This window comes from Talpa occidentalis, unplaced genomic scaffold, assembly GCF_014898055.3.
Source record: "Talpa occidentalis isolate TD23 unplaced genomic scaffold, MPIMG_talOcc4v2.1 talOcc4.2, whole genome shotgun sequence".
Taxonomy (NCBI): domain Eukaryota; kingdom Metazoa; phylum Chordata; class Mammalia; order Eulipotyphla; family Talpidae; genus Talpa; species Talpa occidentalis.
This window is the reverse complement of record NW_023602073.1, coordinates 120,563,745-120,587,740: the sequence shown is the minus strand read 5'-3', so window position 1 is coordinate 120,587,740 and position 23,996 is coordinate 120,563,745. Positions and strand designations below refer to the sequence as shown.

The 23,996-nt window shown below is 38.1% G+C and overlaps 1 protein-coding gene across 1 annotated transcript; it reads right to left on the bottom strand.

The window, feature by feature from the left end:
• Positions 1-3,549: 3,549 nt before the first annotated feature.
• SMPDL3A (sphingomyelin phosphodiesterase acid like 3A) lies at positions 3,550-22,907 on the bottom strand. The gene is made up of 8 exons (XM_037520340.2): positions 22,796-22,907; positions 16,662-16,875; positions 15,698-15,842; positions 10,998-11,094; positions 10,111-10,280; positions 9,470-9,650; positions 8,062-8,186; positions 3,550-5,481 (listed from the first exon to the last, which is right to left on the bottom strand). Exons 1-8 carry the CDS (start codon positions 22,905-22,907, stop codon positions 5,167-5,169), a joined length of 1,359 nt encoding a protein of 452 aa, XP_037376237.1. The 3' UTR covers positions 3,550-5,166.
• Between the last annotated feature and the right edge of the window lie 1,089 nt (positions 22,908-23,996).

Here is a 23,996-nt window from a genome sequence, read left to right as displayed (position 1 = left end):
TTCATATATCAAATGCCTCTAACGAGAAACCCTGACCTTCATCACCTTATCATATCACCTCTCCGTGACCTCATGCTCACTAAGCCCTCCTCACTGCAACAACCATGCCCACAACAGAAGAGGACATGCTACCCTTCTCTTATGTCGCAAAATCCCCACACTTCTTCTCAGGTCCCTTCTCCCAACCTGCCAGAGCCAGAGTCCACCCTCCTTTTTAAACTGGAATCGGGATGCCTCAGTCAGGCAGGATGACTGACTAATCAACTCATTTCACTTTAGCATAAATAAATTTCAGGATATAGATTGTTCTGAGTAAAACGTTTTCATCTTAAACCTTTCTTATTTTTTTTTAAAGATTTATTTATTTATACATACAAGAACGGGGGTACAGGTCAGAGATGCAGGCAGTGAGAAGATTCACCAGAGACAGAGTGGGGAACAGAACAGGTAGATTGACTGAAATACACTGCTGAGGGGAGCAGCGGGCGAGTCAGGAAAGGTCTGTTGCATCATGTGGGTAGCTCCCTGGCTGGGGATTGAACTCGTGCTGCAGAGGCTATGGACAGCTTCACAGGTTGCGTCTTAACCCCTCGCGCCAGCAGAGAGGCCCATGTTAGACAATTTTTGACAACAGCGGTAATTTTTGTGTTGGGTCTTTCAAAAAAAATAATATTGGGCAGAAAAAGAAATAGGGCAGCTTAGACTGAAAAAAGGAACACGAGCAAAGGTGACAAATTGGATAATTGCATTGTGTTTAGAAACTAACAGTCTATTTTAATTTCAATTTGGTTAGTAATGGAAAGAGAGAATTGTTCTGGAGGCAGGAACAAAGACTGTCGTACCAGTGGAGCCACATTAATCTCTGGCCCTGCTTGAAAAACAGTCCTATGCTTAACAGGCACTGGTCAGGGGATACCCATGCCACTTTCCTAACTCATGAGTTTAGAACACAAAACTTTTAAGAGGCTAGAATGCAAAACACCCCACCTTTACAACAAAATCAAAGAACTCTTATACAAATTTAATTTGCAAATGAAGATACATCCATTGTGGAAACAATTCATTTTATTAAAAAATAAGCATGCTGAATTATGTTCTTTATTGAACAAAGATAATTTTCTAAAACAGGAACTTCAAGTATACCCTGAAAAACTGGAGTTGTGAACTAAACATTACCTTTTCATTATTTCCTTGATTGTTCCACTGAGTGGTTACCTATATTATACTCTTTGCTTCAAGAAGCAACACAACTAAGGAATTTTATAGCAGGAGGAAATTTCTATAAGTCATGTTCATTCCTAGCAAGTTTTAAATGTGTAAAAACATTATATTAGTAGAACCTGAGTTGGTGTGACTTCTTTCTTAGGAAACTTCTATTTTACTTATTTAAAGGAAGAATTTGTCTTGCTCAAGATGGTTATTTATTTTTTTAGGTAACATTGGTTTTACAAAACTGTATATGATTCAGAGGTATAGGATCACACCTCTTCAGATGTTTGTTACCACACCACACCCATCACCACACACCCATAAAAAATCCTAATATCCTCAATTTAGAGATCCTTAGAATAGCAAAATGTTTAATGAGAGTAGCCTGTGTTAGCATCAAAATGCAGCAATACTTTTCATCTCTTGTACTTTCATCTCAGAGCTTCCCCAAAAGCCCTCTCCTCTTCCAGTAATCCCAGTGCTGGCATGACATGACCATCTACCAGTTGCTGCAGTCAAAAATTTGGAGTTAGTTTTTCTCTTTGTACTTGGTTTCTCTTGGTTGATGGTGTTAGATCCACACCATTAACAAATCCTGCTCTGCTATTTCAAAAATATGTCACAATATTGGCCACTTCTCTCCACAGCCCCCACCCCAATCCACCAACAGTCTCCATTCAACCAGACTACTTCAAAGTCTCCCAATGTGCCCATACTTTCACTCTAAGTCATTCTCCATAGAAAAGTCAAAATAATCATTTTTGAAGTCTGGATCTCTAACTCCCCTTACAAAGAGTGATTATATAATATTAATATATATAACAGTTAAAGAAAAATAGAGCATACATCTAACTAGTCACTAGCTGTATTAGGAAGTCAAACTTATTGTTCTATACTCCATATTGCTCTAAGCAATAGATATTACTTTTGCATTAAATTTGATATAAATGGTATTATTCCATATATTGTATTTATCCTTTAGTAACTTGTTTATTCACTCATTATTATGCTCACGGTACTTATTCATGTTAATTTTCACTACTGTATTATACTCTTAAATTCTGAATAAACTATTCCATTTATCCATTCTCCTCCTATTGATACATGTTTAAGTGAGTCACATTTTGTTGTTATTATAATCAATGCAACCATAGACATTTTTATATATGACTCTTCTGTATACTTTTGAGAGTTTACTCTTAGTTGTACTCCTAAGATTAAAGTACTAAGCAAAAGAGAATTTCATCTTCAGCTTTCTATTGTAGAACTTCCCAATGTAGTTACTTGTAGTTATTTAGTTCTATTGGAAGATACAGGTAGTTAGAGGAAGACAAAAACCATCATCTTCTCCCTCCAGAATTTTATCTGATGGCATTAATAATGCAAACAAGTCCTAGTCGCTTTACCTATACTGTTAGCCCAGTGAAGTTCTAACCTTCTCCTTTTGACACAAAATTTATTTCATCAAAGAGTCACTCAAAGAAGCTGTGACAATATATGAGGGCTATTTCCAAGGACTCAGGCTATTTCCAAGAGTCTAGAGTAAGTAGTAGAACACTCCCCAGGGTCTAGATATTAAGATCAGATGACATGCTGGGACACCACTAGAGGGGCAGCTGACTTCACTAAGCAGGTTCTTCTACTGCATTCATGTAAGATGGGAGATGCCTATTCAATTTAGCCAACCCATTTATAATACTAAGATTATTTCTATTATGAATGGAAAAATTCATTCAAATATATTATTTCCTAATAATCATAATTCTCTCTATCCACCCAAGTCAGTGGACTTTCTTCCAAATTCCATACCTTTACTCCCTTCTTATAAATGTGTGGCTAGGGCCTCCCTGGTGGCGCAGCGGTTGAGCGCTGGGTTGCGAAGCTGCCCGCGGCCTCTGCAGCGCCGGTTCGATCCCCGGCTGCTCCCCGGCCACCGGAGGAGGGTCCCACATGGCGCGCAGACCTCTCCTGCCGCCCGCTGCTCCCCTCAGCAGTGTACTTCGGTCCTTCTGCCTGCTCTGCTCCCCGCTCTGGCTCTGGTGAATCCTCTCACCCTCCCGCGCTTCTGACTGTACCCAGTGCATGTATAAACAAACAAACAAACAAACAAACAAACAAATAAATAAATAAAAAACTTAAAAAAAAAAAAAATAAAATAAATGTGTGGCTAAATATTGAAACCAAACTGGTCTCAAAGAAATAGTTTTAAAAATCTAAATAGGATATATTTAATGATTTTTCCAAAATACAATCAGTAGAGGCATATCAAGAGAAGTTTTACTATAAACACAATAAAATTTATTATATATTTGAACATAATCATACTCTGATTTTAGTATGGAAAAATTCATTTAACTATTGATAACTTCTAATGTCATCTGAAATTAAAGCTCATATATTACTATTTGAAGGTGAAAGCAAACTGAATACAAGAAGATAACATTACAATTTTAAACGTCAGAATTATATGGGAAGTACCCTAAATCATCTCTGCCCCAAATTCCCAACAGACATAGGGATTTTCTCCACGATAACTCTACAAGCCCAAGCATGTTCATTTCCAATACTAGGACTCACTGAGTCAGCTCATGAAATCTTTGATTTTCACATTAAAAATTATTTTATGTGGTACAAGCCTATTTTCTTATGATTTCTATCCATAAGTATATATAAATATCCAATGTAGTGACCTGATAATTCCAACTTGGAACATAACTACAGGCAGGATAATTTCTATAGGATGTTAATTTTCATGATAATGAATTTTTGCTTTGTTTCAGCATTCTTATTTCTAAAAATATTAATTTACATTTAAACCTAAAAAATAAAAAAAGTTTACTTAAGGAATACTGATAATTTCTTACAATAGTAACACTCTTTTTCTCAGCCTTCTGGAAATGAGAACTGGGTTTCATCATGATGAAATCTAACATCTACTAGTCATCTTTTATGTGAAGTCAAACCAGTTGCAAGGGTGATGAGTCCTACTCTCCTGGTTGGTTGACTAAGGTTGCTGATTGTATGTCTTTTCCAGCAAGTTAAAGTTTTGGGCATACAAATTTTCTTCCCCTAAATCTTTCATCATCATCCTCATCTTTTCTACTCATAATATCCCACATAGTCTAGAAACAAAAGCTTGAGGTAAGCAAGTAGCCACAGGGGAGGCTTTAAAAAAAATGCCATAAATTAAAAACTCATTTTCATCTTCTCTTGAGATATGGTGACAAAGAAAATACTGTGACAGCAGTCCTAGCGTATTTCTTTGCAAAACATACCTTACAATTCACTTCAACGGTTATTTACTGTTAGACGCTACACTAGGACCTAGGTCTTGTGCTAGGAGCACAATTACAATAAGTACAACCTGTGAAATTCTATTCCTTAAAAGTTAACTGTACTAAAAACAACTCCACTTCACTCCCAGAGTGAAGACTGAAAATACGTGCCCCATGAAGCTTTATAGACTCAAACAGGGTCCTAAAGATACCTGGTATCCTCCCAGGAGTAGAGAGTACATGCAAACAATGCTAACTTTAGTTAACAAGTGACATTTAACTACTTCAGAATTCAGCTCACGTGATCTTTTAACATGAGAGAATTAAAAGAGAGAAACTTATCCTGTTAAGAATAATTCATCATAGTTAGGAAGAAGTCATTTGCTTTATTGTATAAGTGACAATTTCAACAAGAGTATAAATTAGATATAATTATATAAATTGGAAGACAGGATATTTACATCCAAACATTCCTTTAGTAATGGGTGATTTAAACATATTCAACATAATAAAAATTTAGAATGCTAAAAATATCAATATATGGGCATCATAAAAAAGAAAAGAGAAAGAATTCTGCCTACCCACTCAGTAATTCACAAGGATTTAAATAACAGTTCCCACAAACTGATCTCAGAAACAGAGAAAAGCAATGCTATATTTTTTATACACAAACTGTGAAACATTATGGATTATGCTTTATATATTCTTTGAGGCAATCTACATAAGAAATATGATCAAGATTCATAATTGCACAAATTTGATTGGCTTTACATATCTCATCGCAAATTATAGTGCTATTATAACTCACCAAGTAGTAATTATAATACTTTATAAACTGCTTACTGTCTAAGGCTGCAAATTGTTTAACTAATCCATACACATTTTTTGGCTGCAAATCTTTAATGTCATAGCTCTGGGTCAGGATATATTCCAGCTTCCAGTTGGCATTTCCCTTTAGGTTAGCATCTGTTAGGTTCAAATAATACTGCAATATATCCTATAATTAGAAAGAGGGAGAAAGCCAGGTTCAGTTTTCAGCATATAAAGCACAGCACAGCAAAAACATCCTTATAATGATTTATTTAGCATTATTAAAGTTGTAGTCATTGAAAAAATAGTGACAATTGGTTGCAAAGAAAAAGTTCCAATAGCATATATTACTTTATTCATTTAGAAATAATGAAAGAACATAATAGAAAATAATCTAAACTATATAGAGAGATGTAAAAAAATAAAAGCCTTCAATTCATGTACCTCTGAAGTAAACACTGTTAATAATTGTTTATAAAACTGGAGTGTACTGGAGGCAGCTTGCACCAGCTCAAAGAGTTGACTGTCAAATTTTATTAATATTTTGACAGGTGGATATCATTTTGGCAGCTTAAAACTGACCATTATGCAACTATTCATTTTACAGAAACTGGAAAACACTAAAAATCAAAGCAGTTTTTTCGCCTAGTGAACCAGCTGTTAGATATTTATCAGTACTGCTATGTGCATTCCAAACTTTATGTACAAGTATACATTTAGAATAATATACCTATTTATTATCATTTTTATTTTTTTAAATGGAATCCTTATACAGCTGTTTTACACTTTTATTTTGTACTTTAAAAACTTAGTGCTATAAGGGACATCATTCCATATCAGTACATACATGCATACATGCACATGTGTATCTGAGGTCAAGATCAAAAAAGAAGCAACTAATAGTTGTAAGAGAATTCTGTGGGACTGGTTTATTAGTCTTGTTTTATTTCCTCATTTTATCACCTTTGTAAAAACATGCTATAAAAAATAAGAGTTGCCACCTATCAAATTTACCTAGGAGAAAATGCAGCTATACCAACAGGCTTTGAGAAATCCTTTTCAAATTCTATATGTAGAAAGGGGCAGTAACCACTAGCTAAATGCCCAACCTGTCCATGATAAATTGATCCAAAGCATAAAGTTTTTTGTAAGTTTCAAAGAACATTTATCTTAAAGATAAATGTCCAACTTAATCTATATTCTTTCCACTAATATTTGCCAACGTGTGTTGGGTACTTACTATGAATCATGCATTGTTCTAAGTGCTTTATGTATGTTTCATGCAATCCTCACATAACTCAGTGAAGTGAGTAAAATTTGAATCCCCATTTTCTTTTATTTTATTTTTAAAGATTTATCTATTTATGCATATAAGAGCTGGGGTACAGGCCAGAGATGTGGGGGGGGTTAGAGGATTCACCAGAGACAGAGTGGGGAACAGAACAGGCAGACTGACTGAAATATATTGCTGAGGGGAGCAGCGGGGGAGACAGGAGAGGTGCTTCGCCATATGGGTTGCTCCTGGCCGGCTAGGGATCAAACATGCTGCAGAGGCTGCGGACTGCTTAACCCCATTGAATGCAGTGCTCAACACCTTGCGCCACAAGGAAGGCCCTGAATCCCCATTTTATAGAGGAATAGCTTAGAACAAAGAAGTTGGTAATACAGTTCACGAGAGATTGTAATTTCAGTCTATACTTTCCTTCACCGCTATGCAGTTAATAACAAATAAAACTTAGTGAAAAGTTTCCATATTCATACAAGTCCACAAATAAAGCACTATCCAATGAAACCTTATCTAAATAAACATGAAATCCTTAGAAGGACAGCCTCCAGATGACTAGCCTCATCGGTCCACACTGGGAAAGTGCTGGCATTCCTAACATAAAAAAGAAGAAAGATGTTCTCTCAGTTGCTTGCTTTTTACTTTTATTTCCTTTGTCATTGTGAGAATGGCCCATAACAAAGAGACAGATACAATAAAAACTGGTAAGGATGTAGAGAGAAAAACAGAACCCTCATACACTCTTGGTGAAGACGTAAACTGGCCCAGCCCCTATGGAAAACAGGATAGAGGTTTTTCAAAATATTAAAAATAGATCTATCATATGACTCAGCAATTCCACCTATCTACCCAAAGAAAACAAAAATACTTAGTTCAAAGGGATATATATATACACACACACACACAGGCTGTACTATTTACTCCAGCCAACTTATGGAAACAACCTAAGACCCAAGGGGGGGATGAATGGATAAAGCAGTGTGTGTGTGTGTGTGTGTGTGTGTGTGTGTGTGTACAATGGAATGTTGCTCAACTATAAGAAGATGCGCTCTTGCCATTTGTGACAACATGAAAAGAAGTGGAGAGGATTATGCTAACAGAAATAAGCCAGAAGGAGAAAGACCAATACTGAATGATTTCACTCATATGTGGGTCATACAGGAACAAAACAAAGGAACACACAAAACAAAATCAAACAAATCCTAGAATGTGATTGTACAACTGAAGCTACCAGGGGGCAAGGTGCCATGGTAGTGGATATGGTGTAATAACATACATCTGAAGAGGTGATAACATACATCTGAAGAAGTGTGAGCCTATACCTAATTACAAATCAATATTACCTTATAAAAATACAATAATAAAAGGTATCATGAGATTTCAATATAAATGTAGTTCACAGCCACACCATACAACTAATCTAATGAAAACTGTAAGGACACTCATAAATATGGAGTCAATTATGAAATTGGGCCAACTTACCAATAATTTATAATCACGAGGATTATACTGAAATAGTCTGACACCAGGGTTGTTAGTCTCTTTTTGTAAAACACTCTTCACTGGAGTCACAGCAGGAGCCACAAACAAAGAACTTACTGGACTGCCTGGACAAAATATACGTACATAAGCATACGGTATTTAAAACTGTGTTTCACTTTATTGAAAACATGAACAAATTCCAGATTTAAAGATTAATGTTATTAACACCAAATGATGGTGACCTTTGATGGATCATGAATTGAAACAACTTTAAAGAAATTCTTTTTAAAAAATAGGGAATTTCTTTTTTAAGAATTAGTATTAGATGATCCAAACAATAATTACTGGTTTTGGTCATTAACTTAATGGTATTCTAATTATACAAGTTATCCACACATGTCAGTAATGTAAATCTGATGTTTGAGATTCACTTTCAAATACTTCAGAAAAAAAAGAATAAAAATGGAGAGGTAAAACAAATGTGGAAAATTCTTGAGAGATGTTGAATATAAGCAATAACATATCGGGGTTTGTATATCACTCTCCCTGCTTTTATATATAATTTGAAATTTTTTATAATAAAAACATCTAAGTCAAAACAAGTGCACATGCACACAAGGCAAAAAAGTAGTTTGTCCTGTGCTGTTACTAAAACAATAATGCAATAGTTACACAATAAGAATTTAATTATAGAGTGCACATCTTCTATACATATCTATTAGAGGATTAAATTTCTTTCTGAGTAAAAATACTATCCAATGCTGAAAAATGGTCATTTTTAACTATGGCTACTCACTGTAGATAAAAGAGGGAGGCAGTTCAAAAATGTTTCCCTATCAAAAATAATACATATGATTTTTCTCCTGGCTGAATACTAAAAATCAGAACTTTTACTTTATTAAATCTCAGTTTCTGCCCTCATGAAGAAGTAACTTCACAAATAGATAATCACTTTGTTTGATGCTAGAGTTTCTTCCATTTTTTTTCTTTTAAAGCTGAAGAGATGGCAGCATCAATGAACAAAAGTGAGAGTTTGACATATATTATTTAAAACTAATGGTAAACTGTGCTTTGCTCTTTAAATTGCAAGAAGCAAGACAAGTCATAGCAAAAACAAACAAACTAGCCAGTGAACAGCAAACAATTATATTTCTCTAACTTGAAGACCTGAAAGAAAATTTGAGTGGGCTGAAGGTTTCAGAGGCTTTGTGTTAAACCCAGTTGCAGGTCTGACTGTGATTTGACACATCAGCAAACAATCTTAGCAGGAAAATCACAAAAGGCTGGTGCTGGCAGATTAATTTAGTGATACCTTTAATTTATCATAAATTAAGTAAAAATTATTGGTTATTCACTGCTTTGCTCCATTATGCTGAACTAGAGAGATAGAAACAGAAGTTCTTATTACCTTTTTTATCTGAAAGAACCATAATGCTATCTCTGTGAGTATGTCCATAAAATTGTCCTTCAATGACATCACTGTATTTTCTGAAAATATCTATCAATTTCTCATTATAATATTCTCTCATTGCTGTGGTGTCCCTTGTAAAGGGCAGGTACCCTACAGGCACATGTGCTATGATGTACACCTGGAGGGAGAAACACAAGGAGGGAGGATGAGAATCACTTCTGCACATTCATCATAACTGAATGACATTTAGATATTCAAGCATGACACTAAACATAATAAAGAAAGCAAATATACCATCTTTCCTACTTACTATCAAAAAAAGATAAAATTAGGAAACTTAATATCACTATATATGCTTTCTGTCATTTAACCTGCTGTTGATGATATAAGGTAACTGTGAACTTGGCCACAACTTTTTTTTACATCAGCCTTTTTTATAGTAACAGATGTCAATTAATCTTCAAAGCAGTAAAACAAAACAAAACAAGCAACAATTAGAGATAAATTGCAAGGTATTTCATGTCAAAATACCTTGGAATTTTAACATATTCATCACTCCCTGACTGTCCTCAAGTTGAAGAAATACACAAAGTTAGCCCTCTGATTATCCCCTGATGATTTTGGTCTATGGAATCTACCTTCTCCTTATTTTGCTGGGAGATGTTCAATGTATTTTCTAGCCATTCAAACTGATTTGCTGGATCAGTCTTATTCAGGGTCACGATATTTGGGCCGTAGTACAAGTTTGTGTTTAGACTGATGATCCTAAGGTTCAGATTAGGATTCACTTTCTGTGAATAAAAGCCACCTATAAAAACAAATTCAAACACAGTCTAGAAAAACATAGATATGGAGACAATGTGAAAGCAAATTTTTGGTTAAGGTTTACAAGCCAGTGAAGAGGGTTAGACTTATTTCTTACTGTTTTGTTTGCATATGGAAGGATGTCATTAGTTAAGAATTAGATTTAATAAACATTCATTGGAAAACTACTATGTGCCAGGTCTAACACGCACTTCTACACACTGAGAGAACAACAGTTGTATCTAATAAACAATCTTACCTAAGGAATACTAATACATCAACTCCTTTTGTATAATTAGGGAGTTATTGTGAAGATAAGAGATACTCTGAAATGCAGAATCAAAAGAACGGGATTACACAGGGCTCTTGCCAGAGATAACTGAAAAAGAGATGTCAGATAAACCAGACCTGCTACTGACTCAGTGGAGGTGGATTTATAGGCATAGTCAGAAACACCTGTGAACCAGTGGTGACTTAACACCCAAGGGTCTATGGCAGTATCATTTTCAGAGGTAGCCACTGAGATGTCCCTGCTTGCTTTGCCCTGGGCCTACTCACCCTCCATATTCCTGGTGACTTTTAAACATGATGGATGATTTAAGAAAAACTGGATGCAGAGGTGCTCCAAAATTGGCACACTCAAACAAATACTAAACATACAAGTATAAACAATATTAACAAAAATGGAAGAAAAATAGGGATGAGCAAATCATTCACATACCTTTCCTTAAAGTAGCAACAGCTTCTTCATCCAGCCATGGTTTCCAGAGGTTTGCTACTGCATCATATACTTTGCTGCTGGCTGCAGGCAGTTGATCCTGGCCACAAACAATATAAGCCACCATTGAAATGTTAAAGATATATGAGTTAATTTATTTTTTAAAGATTTATTTATTTATGCATACGGGAACTGGGCTACAGGCCAGAAGTGTGGGGGATGAGAGGATTCACCAGAGACAGAGTGGGGAACAGAACCGGCATACTGACTGAAATACACTGCTGAGCAGTGGGAGATACAGGAGAGGTCTGCTGCACCATATGGGTAGCTCCCTGGCTTGCCGGGGATCAAACTCACGCTGCAGAGGTGCAGATAGCTTCATAGTGCTGTGCTTAACCCCTTGTGCCACCAGGGAGGTCCTATATGAGCTAATTTAACATCACTTGAGCACACTTACTACCATGTTAGGCAGCTGGAGATATAAGGGCTAATACTAGATGGATGTACTCTTCAAGGAATTTATAACTTATTTGGAAAAATGGGGGACAAAACAATCTGTCACCTATCAGACAACGTACTAGGTGCTACCACAGAAGATCTGAGAGTATAGAAGCAAGAACAATCCAATCTAACCCAGATAGGGAGGAAAGTGATTAGAGCATGGGAACTAGGCCTTGAATAATGATTCCATAAAGTTGACAGGAAAGGGCATTAAGCAAAACAATGGCCCTGACATGAACACAGAGCCATATTCTGAGCAAAGCACTTGTTTTCATATGGCTGGGGAACAGGACAGATGTGGGAGGGGCTCATTAAAGAGACACTGAAAGCAGGTTTGAGCTTGCACATGCAGGCCTAGTGCAGCTTGCCCAGGAAATGGGGAAGACATCATGATTTTACAACCAACGTGCTCTGAAATGTTCACATTTGTCTCAAGCTTTCTTTAACTGCCTGAATGAAAATCTATAACCATATGCTTTTGATTCAAAGAAGTCTCTTTATGTCAGCCTAAATCATATCAACATGTTTTCCTCTTTTACCCATATATGTATATATTACTTTTACTACCATAAATTATCTTTGTATCATCATATTGTGTCATATGCTGAAGTATATCTATAGTGATATAAACTCTAGGGAAGAAAAGAATCTTTGACAGTGTCCACCTGTGACTATGCAAATGCCTTTTTCTTTCTCCTTTTCCTAATAAACCTGTCATTTTAAAATGTAAAAAAAAGAGAAAGAAAGAAAAAGGAAAATATTTAAGTACTGAATAAAAATTCAGAAATTATTTGTGAAACCAGATAATTATGCTTTTTTTTTTCTTTTAAAAAATTAGAGTAGAAAACTGAAGCTCTTTCCTTCACTCATTTCCTTCTCTATGGCAGTGATATAGATTCATTTCTTACAAGTTTCCCTATTAACATTAATTAAAATGTTTTATTGGTTTTCTGTATGATGCCCAAGTCACTTCTGTTCCTAATACTCAGTGAAAATACAAATACAGGGCCTCCCTGGTGGCACAAGGTGTTGAGCACCACACTATGAAGCAAACCACAGCCTCTGCAGCATGAGTTCGATCCCTGGCTGGCCAGGGAGCAACACACACGGCAGGGCAGACCTCTCCTGACTCACCCACTGCTCCCCTCAGCAGTGTATTTCAGCCATTCTCTCTGTTCTGTTCCCCACTCTGTCTCTGGTGAATCCTCTCACCCCACCACATCTCTGGTCTGTACCCCAGCTCTTGTATGCATAAATAAATCAATCTTTAAAAAAAAAAAAAGAAAATACAAATACAGGGAAAGTAATAACCAAATGACTTGTTTTAGCTGGAACTAATTATCCAAAATATAGTTTCACTTTCTGTCAAAGATCAGTCATAGTCTAAAAACTAAACAAAGGTGTAGGCCAATCTATTGTTGAATTAAAAAGTGATTATCAATATCACAATCATAATTTAAAAAAAAAACCCACAAAGTCTTAGCCATTTGTGTACTTTAGGATGGATGCCAAAATATTAGTAAGTTCATATAAATCTTAAAATTACATAAAAACCACTCCAGACCTCCTCTCTATTTTACATATAAGAAATATAAGCACCAGAGAAGTTAGATGATTTTTCCAGGAACTGCTGGTTACTCCCAGAGCTGAGTCTAAATCCCAGATCTTTCACCATTATACATAAGAGTAATGTGTAATCATTTATTGCATCAAACTATTGTCTAGTCCTTTTCAGCCATGACATGAACACAGCTGAGATATGAAGTATACTGGGAAGAGACCCACCCATAAGTTTGGGGGCACCAGTCTTGCTAGTGTAGGAGTAAATGAGGACCCTGGCCCAGGCTGCTGCCTTGGGTGGCATCTGGAAGGAATTTCTGGGTCGCTCACACTGATAGCCACTTTTGATGTAATGGGTGGGACATGGGTCTGGCTATGTATGTTTATATAGTTATGTTTATGATATGTCTATTGGATTTTTTTTATGTTATACCCTATTACTTTTTATTTTATTTTACTTATATGTTTTTTACATCATTGTTCATTTTTAAACAATGTTTGCTTCCTCCCCACCTCAGGTGTAGTTCCCATAGAATTTCCTTCCCCAATGCACCCGTGCACCATCACCACAGTCCCCTGTGCTCCTCTCTCCCTCCCTCTGATCCCTCTCCCTCCTCCTCCCCTGAAGGATGTCTCTGGTTTGTAATTGTCTGTTTGTTTTTGTTTTGTTGTGTTGTGTTTTGTATTGTTATCATTTTTCCCCCTGATGTCTTATTTGGTTCCCTATAACATCTATCAAATGTGTTACTATCACTCTAAAAAAAATTGTTGTGGGGGTGTTATGTTACATTTGACATTCCTGAAATTGGGGTGGAAGAATAGCAGTACCACGATAAAAAGAAGAAATATAAAATCAAGCTAGAAACAGATAAAAATTGACTGTATAAGATATACTGCCTGCCCAATGTACCCTGTCTGTGCATATAATTGAATATATTTCAGAAGTTGGTTTGTATCTTTCTTTGACTTACTGTGACTTTACCAAGAGGAAAATGAAACAAATCCTCAAAGGAGTCACTGCTTAAATTTCACCACCCCACTTACTGAGGATTTATTATGTGCCAGGTAGGAAGCTTTGCTCTTTTTATTTTTATTCTGACAAAAAAATTACAAGATGGGTATTATTGCTCCTATTTACTAATAAGTAACCTATGGATTAGGAACATTATCCAAGTTGATCAGGCTAGGAGAAGCAGGGTATGGTAATCTTTTAATTTCTAGTAAATATGTGTCTAAATCCCACCTATCTGTGTCACCAAGAGCATGTACAAATAATGAGTGTAACCTCCAGATACTGAAGATGATTCACCGCTAAGCCTCTGTACTGTGAGGGCTAACAAAAGTTGACTACTGGCTGAAACTTCAAATCAAAAAGACTCACATATCATTCATCTCAAGACTAGAGACCAGTGCCAAGAAGACATAACTTAAGCTTATCCTAGAGTAGCTTTTCAAAATCATGGTATTCATGTTAGGTCACCAAATATAATCAAAAGCCTCATTAAGCATTCTTTTGACAAGAGATGAAAAAGACATTCTAAATAAAAGGAAAAATGTAGACAAAGAGTTTCATGAAAGTAAGTATGTCCAGGAAATACTGAGCGTGTGATTCTGGCAAGAGCAAGGTGTTTGGGAAAGAATACTGGTCTAACTGAACACAAGATATATATCCACTAATTGGTGATGAACATTTGACCATTTCTGGGCCTCAGTCTTCTCATTTATAAAATGAAGAGTTGATATAGACCAGGGACTATCAAACTCTTCTATAAAAGATCAAACTGTAAATATTTTAGGTTTATGGGCCATCTAGTCTCTGTCATAACTATTCTACTCTGAATTTATAGCACAAAGGCAGCCCTAGATAATACAGAAAGATTGTTTGTGGTTGTGAACCAGCTATTATGCATTACAGAAATGTGCAAATAAATAAAGTTGTATAAAACTTTAAACAGGTGGCAAGTCCAATTTATACCAGAAGCCACAGTTTGCCAGTCCCTAGACTGAATGACAATTCCTGAGAGCCTTTAATCAGCACAAGTCTAAGATTCAATGCCACTAACAGTGACCCTGGAAGCAGAACTGGTACCCAGCTTTTACACTCTGACAGGTTGAAAACCAGGCTGTCACAGGCATTAAATATTCTCAACACAGACTCTTCCTCGAATCACATCTTACTTAAATAAACTGGGATTGAATATGGACCTCCCTTTTTCATGCTTAGACTATGTTTTTTGTTTTTTAATCACAAGCTAGTTTACATCAGCATGTGGAAAGCTTTGTATACCTAATGGAAATTTGGAAAAAATGTAAACAGTTGTCAACATTAACCTTCCTTATCAACCTTATGGAAATGTGAATGAACAACATTTTTAAAATAAAAGAGAAATTGAGGGAGAAAATGAAGGAAAAAGAATTAATAACCACAGACCTAGTAATTTGCTTCAGAAAATTCACTTGTGGATACAAGTTTTGATGAATTACTGAGTCATTTTAAAGTCCCCCAAAATTTGTCTCGCTCTCCTTCATGGTTAGTATTAAGAGCATACGACCTTCATGAATCAACGCCCATGCCCTAGCACTGGCAGTTATGGCTTTAAGAAAAAATCCTTTAGGCATTTGTGGAAGATAAATCAAATTACCTGTGGCCAGTAGTCATGATTACCCAGTGCAGGGAAAACCTGGAGCTTTGGAAAGAGACTTTGGACAGTGATTGTCATATTAGCAATCACATTTATTACTGTGTCTGTGGAGAGTTCGTACACTGGAACATGAGGTGGGCTATCCCTGAAAAGACAGAATTATAGAAAACAAAATAAGTTTCTATAAAATGTGAATAGATTTATATATGATACCTTTCAGACTTTCACTATAAAAAAGCACATAATAGCTAAAAGAATTCCCACATAGAATGCTATTTAAAAAATCTGCATCATGTCAAAGATAAACTGGAAATCTCAACCTATTTTATTACCTTATGAAAGATTTATAAGAGCTGTAGAGTAATTTAAAGCATTTTTTTCAGAGTCAAAATACCTGGATTCCCAGCTTTACCATCTTACTTGTACACACTTCCACAAGTTACTTAGGTGCCATTTCCACAAATGTAATAGAGGAATAATAATAATAATAATAATAATAATAATAGTTACTACAAAGATTAAATGAGTTTCAATGTATAAATTATTAAAACAGGGTCATGGTCATTATTCTAGGAACAGGGACTATAGGCATCTTCCTCTGTCATGATGGATGAAATTCATTCTACCACCAGAAGATGATGTTTATAAAATTGCTATCACCAACTAACTTCCACTGTTGCCTTTTGTATTTAGTTATTTAATCACAATTTATTCTCACATTAATAAGCACCTCAACACACCGATATGTGTGCTGTTTCAGGACTCATCCCGCAGTTAAAATAAGCTTATTTCTAAAGTGTATATTCTAAAGCACCATTAGCAATTTTTTTCCCATCAGCTAAATGTTGATTAATTTGACATAGTGTTTTTAAACCCAAGTAATTCTTAAAATTAATCTTCTTGTGGAATTTAGATTCTAATGATGCTTAGGATACTATAAATATTCAATCATTAATTCACTTACCCTGTCCATATCATAAAAGATGCGTCTTGTCCTGAATTTTTAATAAAATCAAATGCTGACAAAATAAGTTGATATGGAGAATCACAGAGAACATCTCCAAAAGGGCCAGGATCAGAGGCTTTTTCTCCTTTGGAAGAAGCACACACTTTTTTGTGGTCATCTGTGAGGTGGTAAGTAGGATCTAAATGTAAGTCAGTCACGTGCCAAAACTGTCCTGTTGGTCAGAAAATAAATGCCATTAAATCTACTTTATTCTTGGGATTCCCATACAGATAATTACAGTAATACTCGAGACAGCTACTCTTCCCTGTAATGGAAGAAATCCTTAGTAAATGAATGGTTCACTTGCTCTGAAATGATATACAACTCTTCCCCTGAGAAGGTAAGTATCCCAAGGACAGTAAGAGGAATTAGCTATTTACAATTGTCAGAACTCGTGAGTTTGGTGATAGCATGAATACCTAACAAAGAGTATATAACAATAGCAGTTGGCATACTGAAATATATGAAGTCAACCTTCTGGGAAGTCAGTAATAATATTGCATTCTATCTACTTCCTTGCAGAATTCAAAGATCTTAAATTTATATTCTTCTTGTGAAAAAAAATCAATGTGGAAATATGATATGGTTTGTTAGAGTTAAATAAATTAGGGAGCAAGGAAATAAATCTCACTCCAAATTTTTTCTAACACTTTGCCTCTCAACATTAAAGGAAAAGGAATATAAATCTTTAATTCTAGCTATATTCCAAAACAGGACATGCAAGAGGTTCTTAAAAGCTACTTAAAAGAGGTACATTTTCTATTATACACTAGTACAAAATTTTAATAACACTAAGGGAAGCATTCATTAAGATTGCTTCCATTGGGTTTTCAGGGAGAAGCTCAAAACTCATGATAGGTCCCTAATTAGAAATCATCTTGAGAAAGACTCTTTCATTGAAGGGAACACTAGTACTAACATTCACTATAGGACCTTTTTAAGTATTTACTATGTGCCAAGCATTGTGACAGTCAATTAAAATATACTATATTATTTCATTTTCAAAACTACTTTTGGAAATAGGAGTCATTGTTCTCATCTTAGAGTTGAGAAACTAATGTTGCATCAATTAGGAAATTGGCTCAAGTATACACAGCCAACAAATGGCAGCATCAAATCTGAACCCCTATTTGAAAGACTCTAAAGTTTGTTTACACATAATTTACATATATCTTCAATGACTTTGCTTCCTATGTCTGGTTAGCAAATTGTTATATTAAGACCTTTTCACATTTTTGATTATGAGTTAATTTGGATTATAACCAATTTATGAAAGAAACACATCAGATCTGACATAACAGTAATTACTACACCATGAACAGCATGAAGCAAACAAGTGAAATACAAACTTTTATTTATACAAACATGATAAAAGCTAAGTATGTGTGTGAGCAAAATATTTTAATAAAACCCAAATCTGAGATAACAATGTAAAAAGAAAATTAAAGACAATTAACTTTGTTAAGATAGGAATGGTAAGTTACATTTGGGTAGTTGCTTCTTTACAGAGTTAAGATTTTATGAGACATTTAAACTCACAGATAAGAAGCGGTAGAGAAAATATCCAGAATAGACAAAAAATATTCTTTATGGTCCATTACTTGGTATTCAGTACCCATTTGAAATCATTTGCCAAGAGTAGTTTATTTTATTCCATCTTACAGAAAATACTCCAACTCTCTCTCCAGCTTAGACATACCTTACCAGCTAATAACTCAAAATTATCACGGAGGATGCCTTTCCTTGGGGTATAAATATATAATGCATCTTGTTTTTATATAAACATGTGTTTCATTTTGAGACACAGGGCAAGCTAGAAATTAGGCAGTTTTAGGGACAGTGCAGGAAGGGACCTCTGAAGAATTTAGGGAGGCTTCAGAGATAAGGACAACCAAGGGAAAGTAACCCATTCCACTAGGAAAAACAAACATCTCAGGACCAAGGACAACTTTGTTAATGCTAGTCCTGGTTTCCTTCAGGTGGTAAAGGGAGGCAGAGATTGGAGAAATGGACAGTGGTTTAATTTAAGGACAACTTAGAAGGGCAGCTGTTTAACTTCAATGCAGGGATGTCCATCCAGAGGACTGGGCCATAAATTTAAAGATGCAACAAATGGGGAAAGAGAAAGCTGTTAGATAAGGAATGTGAAGATCCCCACTCAGTAGCAAATTAAGTGAGACAGCCGAGAACTAACCAATCACAAAGAGACTGGGGGAGCTTTAGAATAATGAGGGAAAAAAGGTATATATTCCCTGAGACACGACTCCACTTTGGCTTCCTTGCCCCTCCCAGGCCTGGTTCCCTGGCCTGGGAGTCCCACTTTATTTCTGCTCTTTTTCTCCTCAATAAACTTTTTCTAAACAAACCTGCCCTGCCTCTTCTCGATTGCTTGCCTGAGCGTCTGCGAAGTCCCTGCTGCAGCTTCCTGAGACACCAACCCGTGGGGGTTCTAGCGGCTGGGGCTCAGCACTGCCCTGCAGCCAGGAATCCGTTCCTGGCTGGGAGACTAGGCTTGACAATTCCGGTATCAATTTGTTGTATAATGTTAAGGTATACTAAAATCAAACTGAATAGTGTAGTATTATGGTTAAGAGTGGGAATTCCAGAATTAAATTGTCTTAGAATTCATGTTCCATTTACTAATCTACTTGTGTAGTTGGCTTGTTTCACTGTAAAACCGGAATATAACAGTGCTTACATAAGTGAATTGACTTAGTAGAAGTAAACCTCTTAGAAGGTACTCTGGCATCTGCTAAACCCATGGGAGTTGTACCGTTATTTTTAACCCCACGCTTTGATGGAACATCCTCATTTACAAGTAGTATTTAAAAATGATCAAGTACTTATGTTATAGAGCAACCCCGATATTAAACGGGTTCCTGGCTGTGGGTCCTCACCCCCGCGCTTTAAAGGGACTTATGAATACTCTACTACAGACACACGCAAAAGGGTTAATAAAAGGTTTATTTACAAGAGAAAAAGAAATAAGGAAAATATACAACTCAGGGAGAAAATAGGGAAATAAAGTCTTTAATGCGTCCTACCCGATCCAAAGACCTGGAAACCCAAAGTCACTTTCAGAGCTGGCCGGACGCTGCGAGCTGGCGGAGAGCCAAAAATGGAGAGCCCCCCAAAGCCCATGTATCTGCCTTTTGTATCCACCTGGCTGCTTAACCCCACCCTCAGGTCCCAGCCACCTTCCCTTTGGTGGTGATGGGATTTGGAGTTCCCAGTGTCTTTGGCTTTGACCTGGGGTGGGGGTGGAGTCCACAAAGCCTATATGGAATTTGCTTTGGGACATCCTTTTCCCCCTAACACTTACTCTAAGTTTAGTACCGTTTTTAATGCTGTATGTGGATTGACTCATCATTATTTCCCATTTTTACATAAGGAATTGTAGCACACAGAGGTTAAGTCCGAGTCACACATGTAATATTCAAAAAGCCAAGATAAAGATTCAGGAAATCTGACTCCAGAGTTCATGTTGCTTTTAACCAGTGTACTCACTGCCTGTGTGTGCTCTCCTTCAAGTATCTAGTCTCACTTGCTCCAGGCAAAATAGATAATGCTAACATCTACCTGAAATGTTGTGATGACAAAGGGACACAAGGTTATAAATATATTAAATTTTGTGAACCAAAACTAGAAACACTTAAAGGACACATCCCTCCAATGTAACCTAGTGCCTAGATTTATATATCCCCAGCGTTTAGAACAGTGGGTCCTCAACAAACATTCTTTAGATACAATTAAGATCACTCGGTGACTCAATAATGAAAGCTGAACTGGAACCTGTCTCTCCAGACATCCAGTACAGTGCCCTTTCTACTACAGTGGATTGCCAGGCACATAAATCAGGGGGTAATTATTTAGATTCAGGGAAGGGTATCTTCAAATAGAAGCCAGGAACAGAAACCTGACAGGTTCTGATGAATAACTAATTAATCGCTGGAAGCCTCACCTCCCACCTTCAATGAAATTGTATACAAAACGCACTGCAGTTTGTGTTCCAAAGCCACAGACCTGGCCTGTGCCAGAGCTCACACTCGAAACCACATTCTTGGGTTACCAGTCCAAAGTTCTTTTCATTACACAATTACTTTCTTGTTCTGCAGATAATCTTTGAAAAGATTTCCACAAATGCATGTGAACATGTGTAAGCTGCCAACGTATCTAATACTCAAACTTGTATTAAGAAAGGTCTTACAATTCATCTAAAAACTTTGTAATGTATTCTGAAGAGCCTAGTAAATTGAGAAATTTGGATAAACAGTCGTGATTTAATAGGTGTTTTATTTGTTTATAATTTAGTTGCTACCATATACTCGGTAGGTCCTGACCTATTAAATTTAAAGTGCTGTGACTAAGCACACTTATGTGAAGTTTCCCTGAGTTGTCCTCTGACCACCAGGACTTGTCAGAACCGAAGAAGCATGGGCTGGAAATTTGCCTTCTCTGCCACCACCCACGCACAATAAGTAAGCAGGGGCCAATCAGGATGTATGTTGTAAACTGAGTCCAAGCATTTGGGGCTGGAGTGGGGGAAGGGACAGCAAGTAGGATCTCTCCAACAGGAAATTACTGCGATTACACTTCAGTGGGTCTTTGAACCCTAATTACCGCTCTCCCTTACCCTGGCTCCAGTTCACTTCCCTACAGCTATACCAGCTTCACAGAGGGAGATGTGAAGTGGAGATTTACCAGACACCAGAAAGTTGTCGCTGAGGCCTTCAGCAATCAGATCCCTAAAACCAAAAGGCCACTTACTTTGCCATTGGGTGATCTACAACTGAGACATTTTATCTCAAAATCTTAAATGGTCACATTATTAAAGAAACACAAATCTAGCTTTAATAAGAGCAGAAATCAGCATGCATAAGTCTTAGCAACTTCTTGTTTTGACTGACATTGGGAAACCGGATTTACATTTGTTGCTTTCAACTGCCTGATAGGGCTGAGTCATGAGCACTTGGCTCTCTGACAAAGCAGAGGCATTTCTTCCAGAGCATTTCAGAAGCCCTGCAAGAGAGCAGACCAAATCAGCAAAGAAAGGAAGTTTCAGCCCTAAGCATTGGGACACTGAGTTTTATGTCTAAAACACAAGGCAGAGCTCCACCTAACTCCCCACTCTAAATAACATAAAAATTATTTTTAAAAAGGAGTCGAGAGGTAGGGAAATCTGGATCTTTGAAACTGAAGGCTCGCAGGGCATCATAACCATCTGTCACCCAACATTTACTAAGGCCTACGGTTCTCAAATTCTAGAATCTATCAGAATTACCTAGAAAGTTTGTTAAACAGATCTCGTCTTTCAGATTTGGTAGGTCTAGGATAGGAATGAAAAGTTGGATTTCAACAAGTTTTGATGCTGCTGATCCTGCTGCCCTGGACCACACTTTGAGAATCATCACCAGCACTGGGCTAAGTACTGGGAACGAAAAAACCTGATCCCCTGCGGCGAGGAGCCCTGGTGCATCCAAGCAAAGTGAAAGGAAGCCCCAGGGTTCCAAGGCAGAGTGAACAGTGTGCAGCACAGAGACTAGGGCCAGCTGTACTGTGCTGGGGGAGCTGGATGCAAAGGCCACCGAGCCCCATGAGCAGGCCAGAAGATACCCAGAAGTGGAGCAGAAACTCCAGAGCAAGTGTGCAGGCAGGACATACTAGTGACAGCTGGGAGTGAGCCTTGCCACTCCCTGCCTCCCAGCTTTTCTCTCTTCTCTTTCACCCTCTCCTTTCTTTTCTTTCTTTTCTTTTCTTTTTTATATTTTTTAAGACAGGGAGTTTTTCCTTCCTTCCTCTGAAATCAAAATACCCCCAAGACACAAAGCGTAAACAATGGAAGGGGGTACAAATCAGGCCGCGCGTCCCTGGAGCTGTGCCCCTAGCGCCTCGAGTCAGTGCCCCAGGGCCCAGCCGCGCGCCCCGCGCGCCCCGCGCGCCCGAGCCCCGCCGTCGCCAGCCGCCGCGGCCACGCACCATTCCCGACTGCGCAGGCGCAGCGCGCGGCCCGCGGCCGCCTCGGGGCAGGAGGGGCAGGAGGCAGGAGGGGCAGGAGGGGCTGGAGGGGCTGGAGGGGCGGGCAGGGGACTCACCCAGCGCCGGAGCCGGAGGCTGGAAGCTCGCGGGCGCCAGGGGCAGCCCGAGGCCGGGGCGGCCGCGCCAACTGACCAGCAGGCAGCAGAGGAGCGCGCTCAGCCGCGCCATTGCGCGCCGCGGCCGGGGCCCGGGACGCTCCGTCTGTGCCCGGGGGTGGGAGGAGGCGCGGGGCGGACGCCGGGCGGTCACGTGCGAACGCAGACTCCGGAGCCCGTGGCTGCCCAGGCCGTCCGCGGCCGTCTGGAAATTACCTGCCCTGAGTTGAGGGTTGGCCTGGGAGGCTCATGCTCCGGCCAAGCCCACAGAGATCGGCTTCCTTGAATACCACCGGACCCTGAATGCCACCTGACCCTAAGGGGATGGGGCCTTCGGCAGAAGCGAGACACGCAGCCTTCCCCCCGCGTGGTCGGGATGAGACTAGGTCGGAAATTCTGAGTGGAGCCCAAGGGAAGCAACGGCCTCATTACTGGGAAGTCTGTTTGGAAGTGAATATTCCTAGAGGAAGCAAACCAGCAAAAAAGAATAAAAGCCAAAACCAACTGGAAATAGAAATTGAAGCTTCTAGGGAGGGAGGAGGAGGTTTGCCGCAAAGAGGGAAGGGAGACCAGGGTCTAGAGAAAGGGACTGTGGGGGGCTTGTGGGGTGGTGCGGTACAGCTGAGGTGGAAACCTGTTCCTGTAAATTATATACTGTGTTGTAAACCGATGTTATCTCGGTGGAGTAAAGCAAATAAATATTCCAGTGAAAAGAAAGAAAGGACAGAGAAATGGAAAGATGAATCGATGTTCAATAATACAAAGACAGTAAAAGGGTAATTATATAGTGTAGATGATAACTATGCAAATGGTCACTGAATATTCTTTCAAGTTTGTGTTTAAACATTTTTATTAAAAAAAAATAGTGAAAAGGGCCTCCTTGGTGGCGCAAAGGGTAAAGACGCAATCTATGAAGCTATTCGCAGCCACTTCAGCACAAGATCGATCCCTGGCCAGGGAGCTACCCACATGGTGCAGCAGACCTCTCCTGACTCGCCCTCTGCTGCTGCTCCCCTCAGCAGTGTATTTCAGCCAGTCTGCCTGTTCTGTTCCCCACTCTGTCTCTGGTGAATCCTCTCACCCGCACACCTCTGGCTTACACCCCAGTTCTTGTATGCATAAATAAATCAATCTTTTAAAAAAAAGTGAACAAAAGAGGATA

What these genes read in the sequence shown, in the direction of transcription:
- SMPDL3A (XM_037520340.2), bottom strand. Translation starts at nt 22,907, where the DNA reads ATGGCGCGGCTGAGCGCGCTCCTCTGCTGCCTGCTGGTCAGTTGGCGC. An exon ending in TCTTTTATGATATGGACAGG is followed by an intron (nt 15,843 to 16,661) that starts GTAAGTGAATTA and finishes CTGTCTTTTCAG; the next exon opens with GGATAGCCCACCTCATGTTC. An exon ending in ATCATGACTACTGGCCACAG is followed by an intron (nt 11,095 to 15,697) that starts GTAATTTGATTT and finishes GTTTGTGGCCAG; the next exon opens with GATCAACTGCCTGCAGCCAG.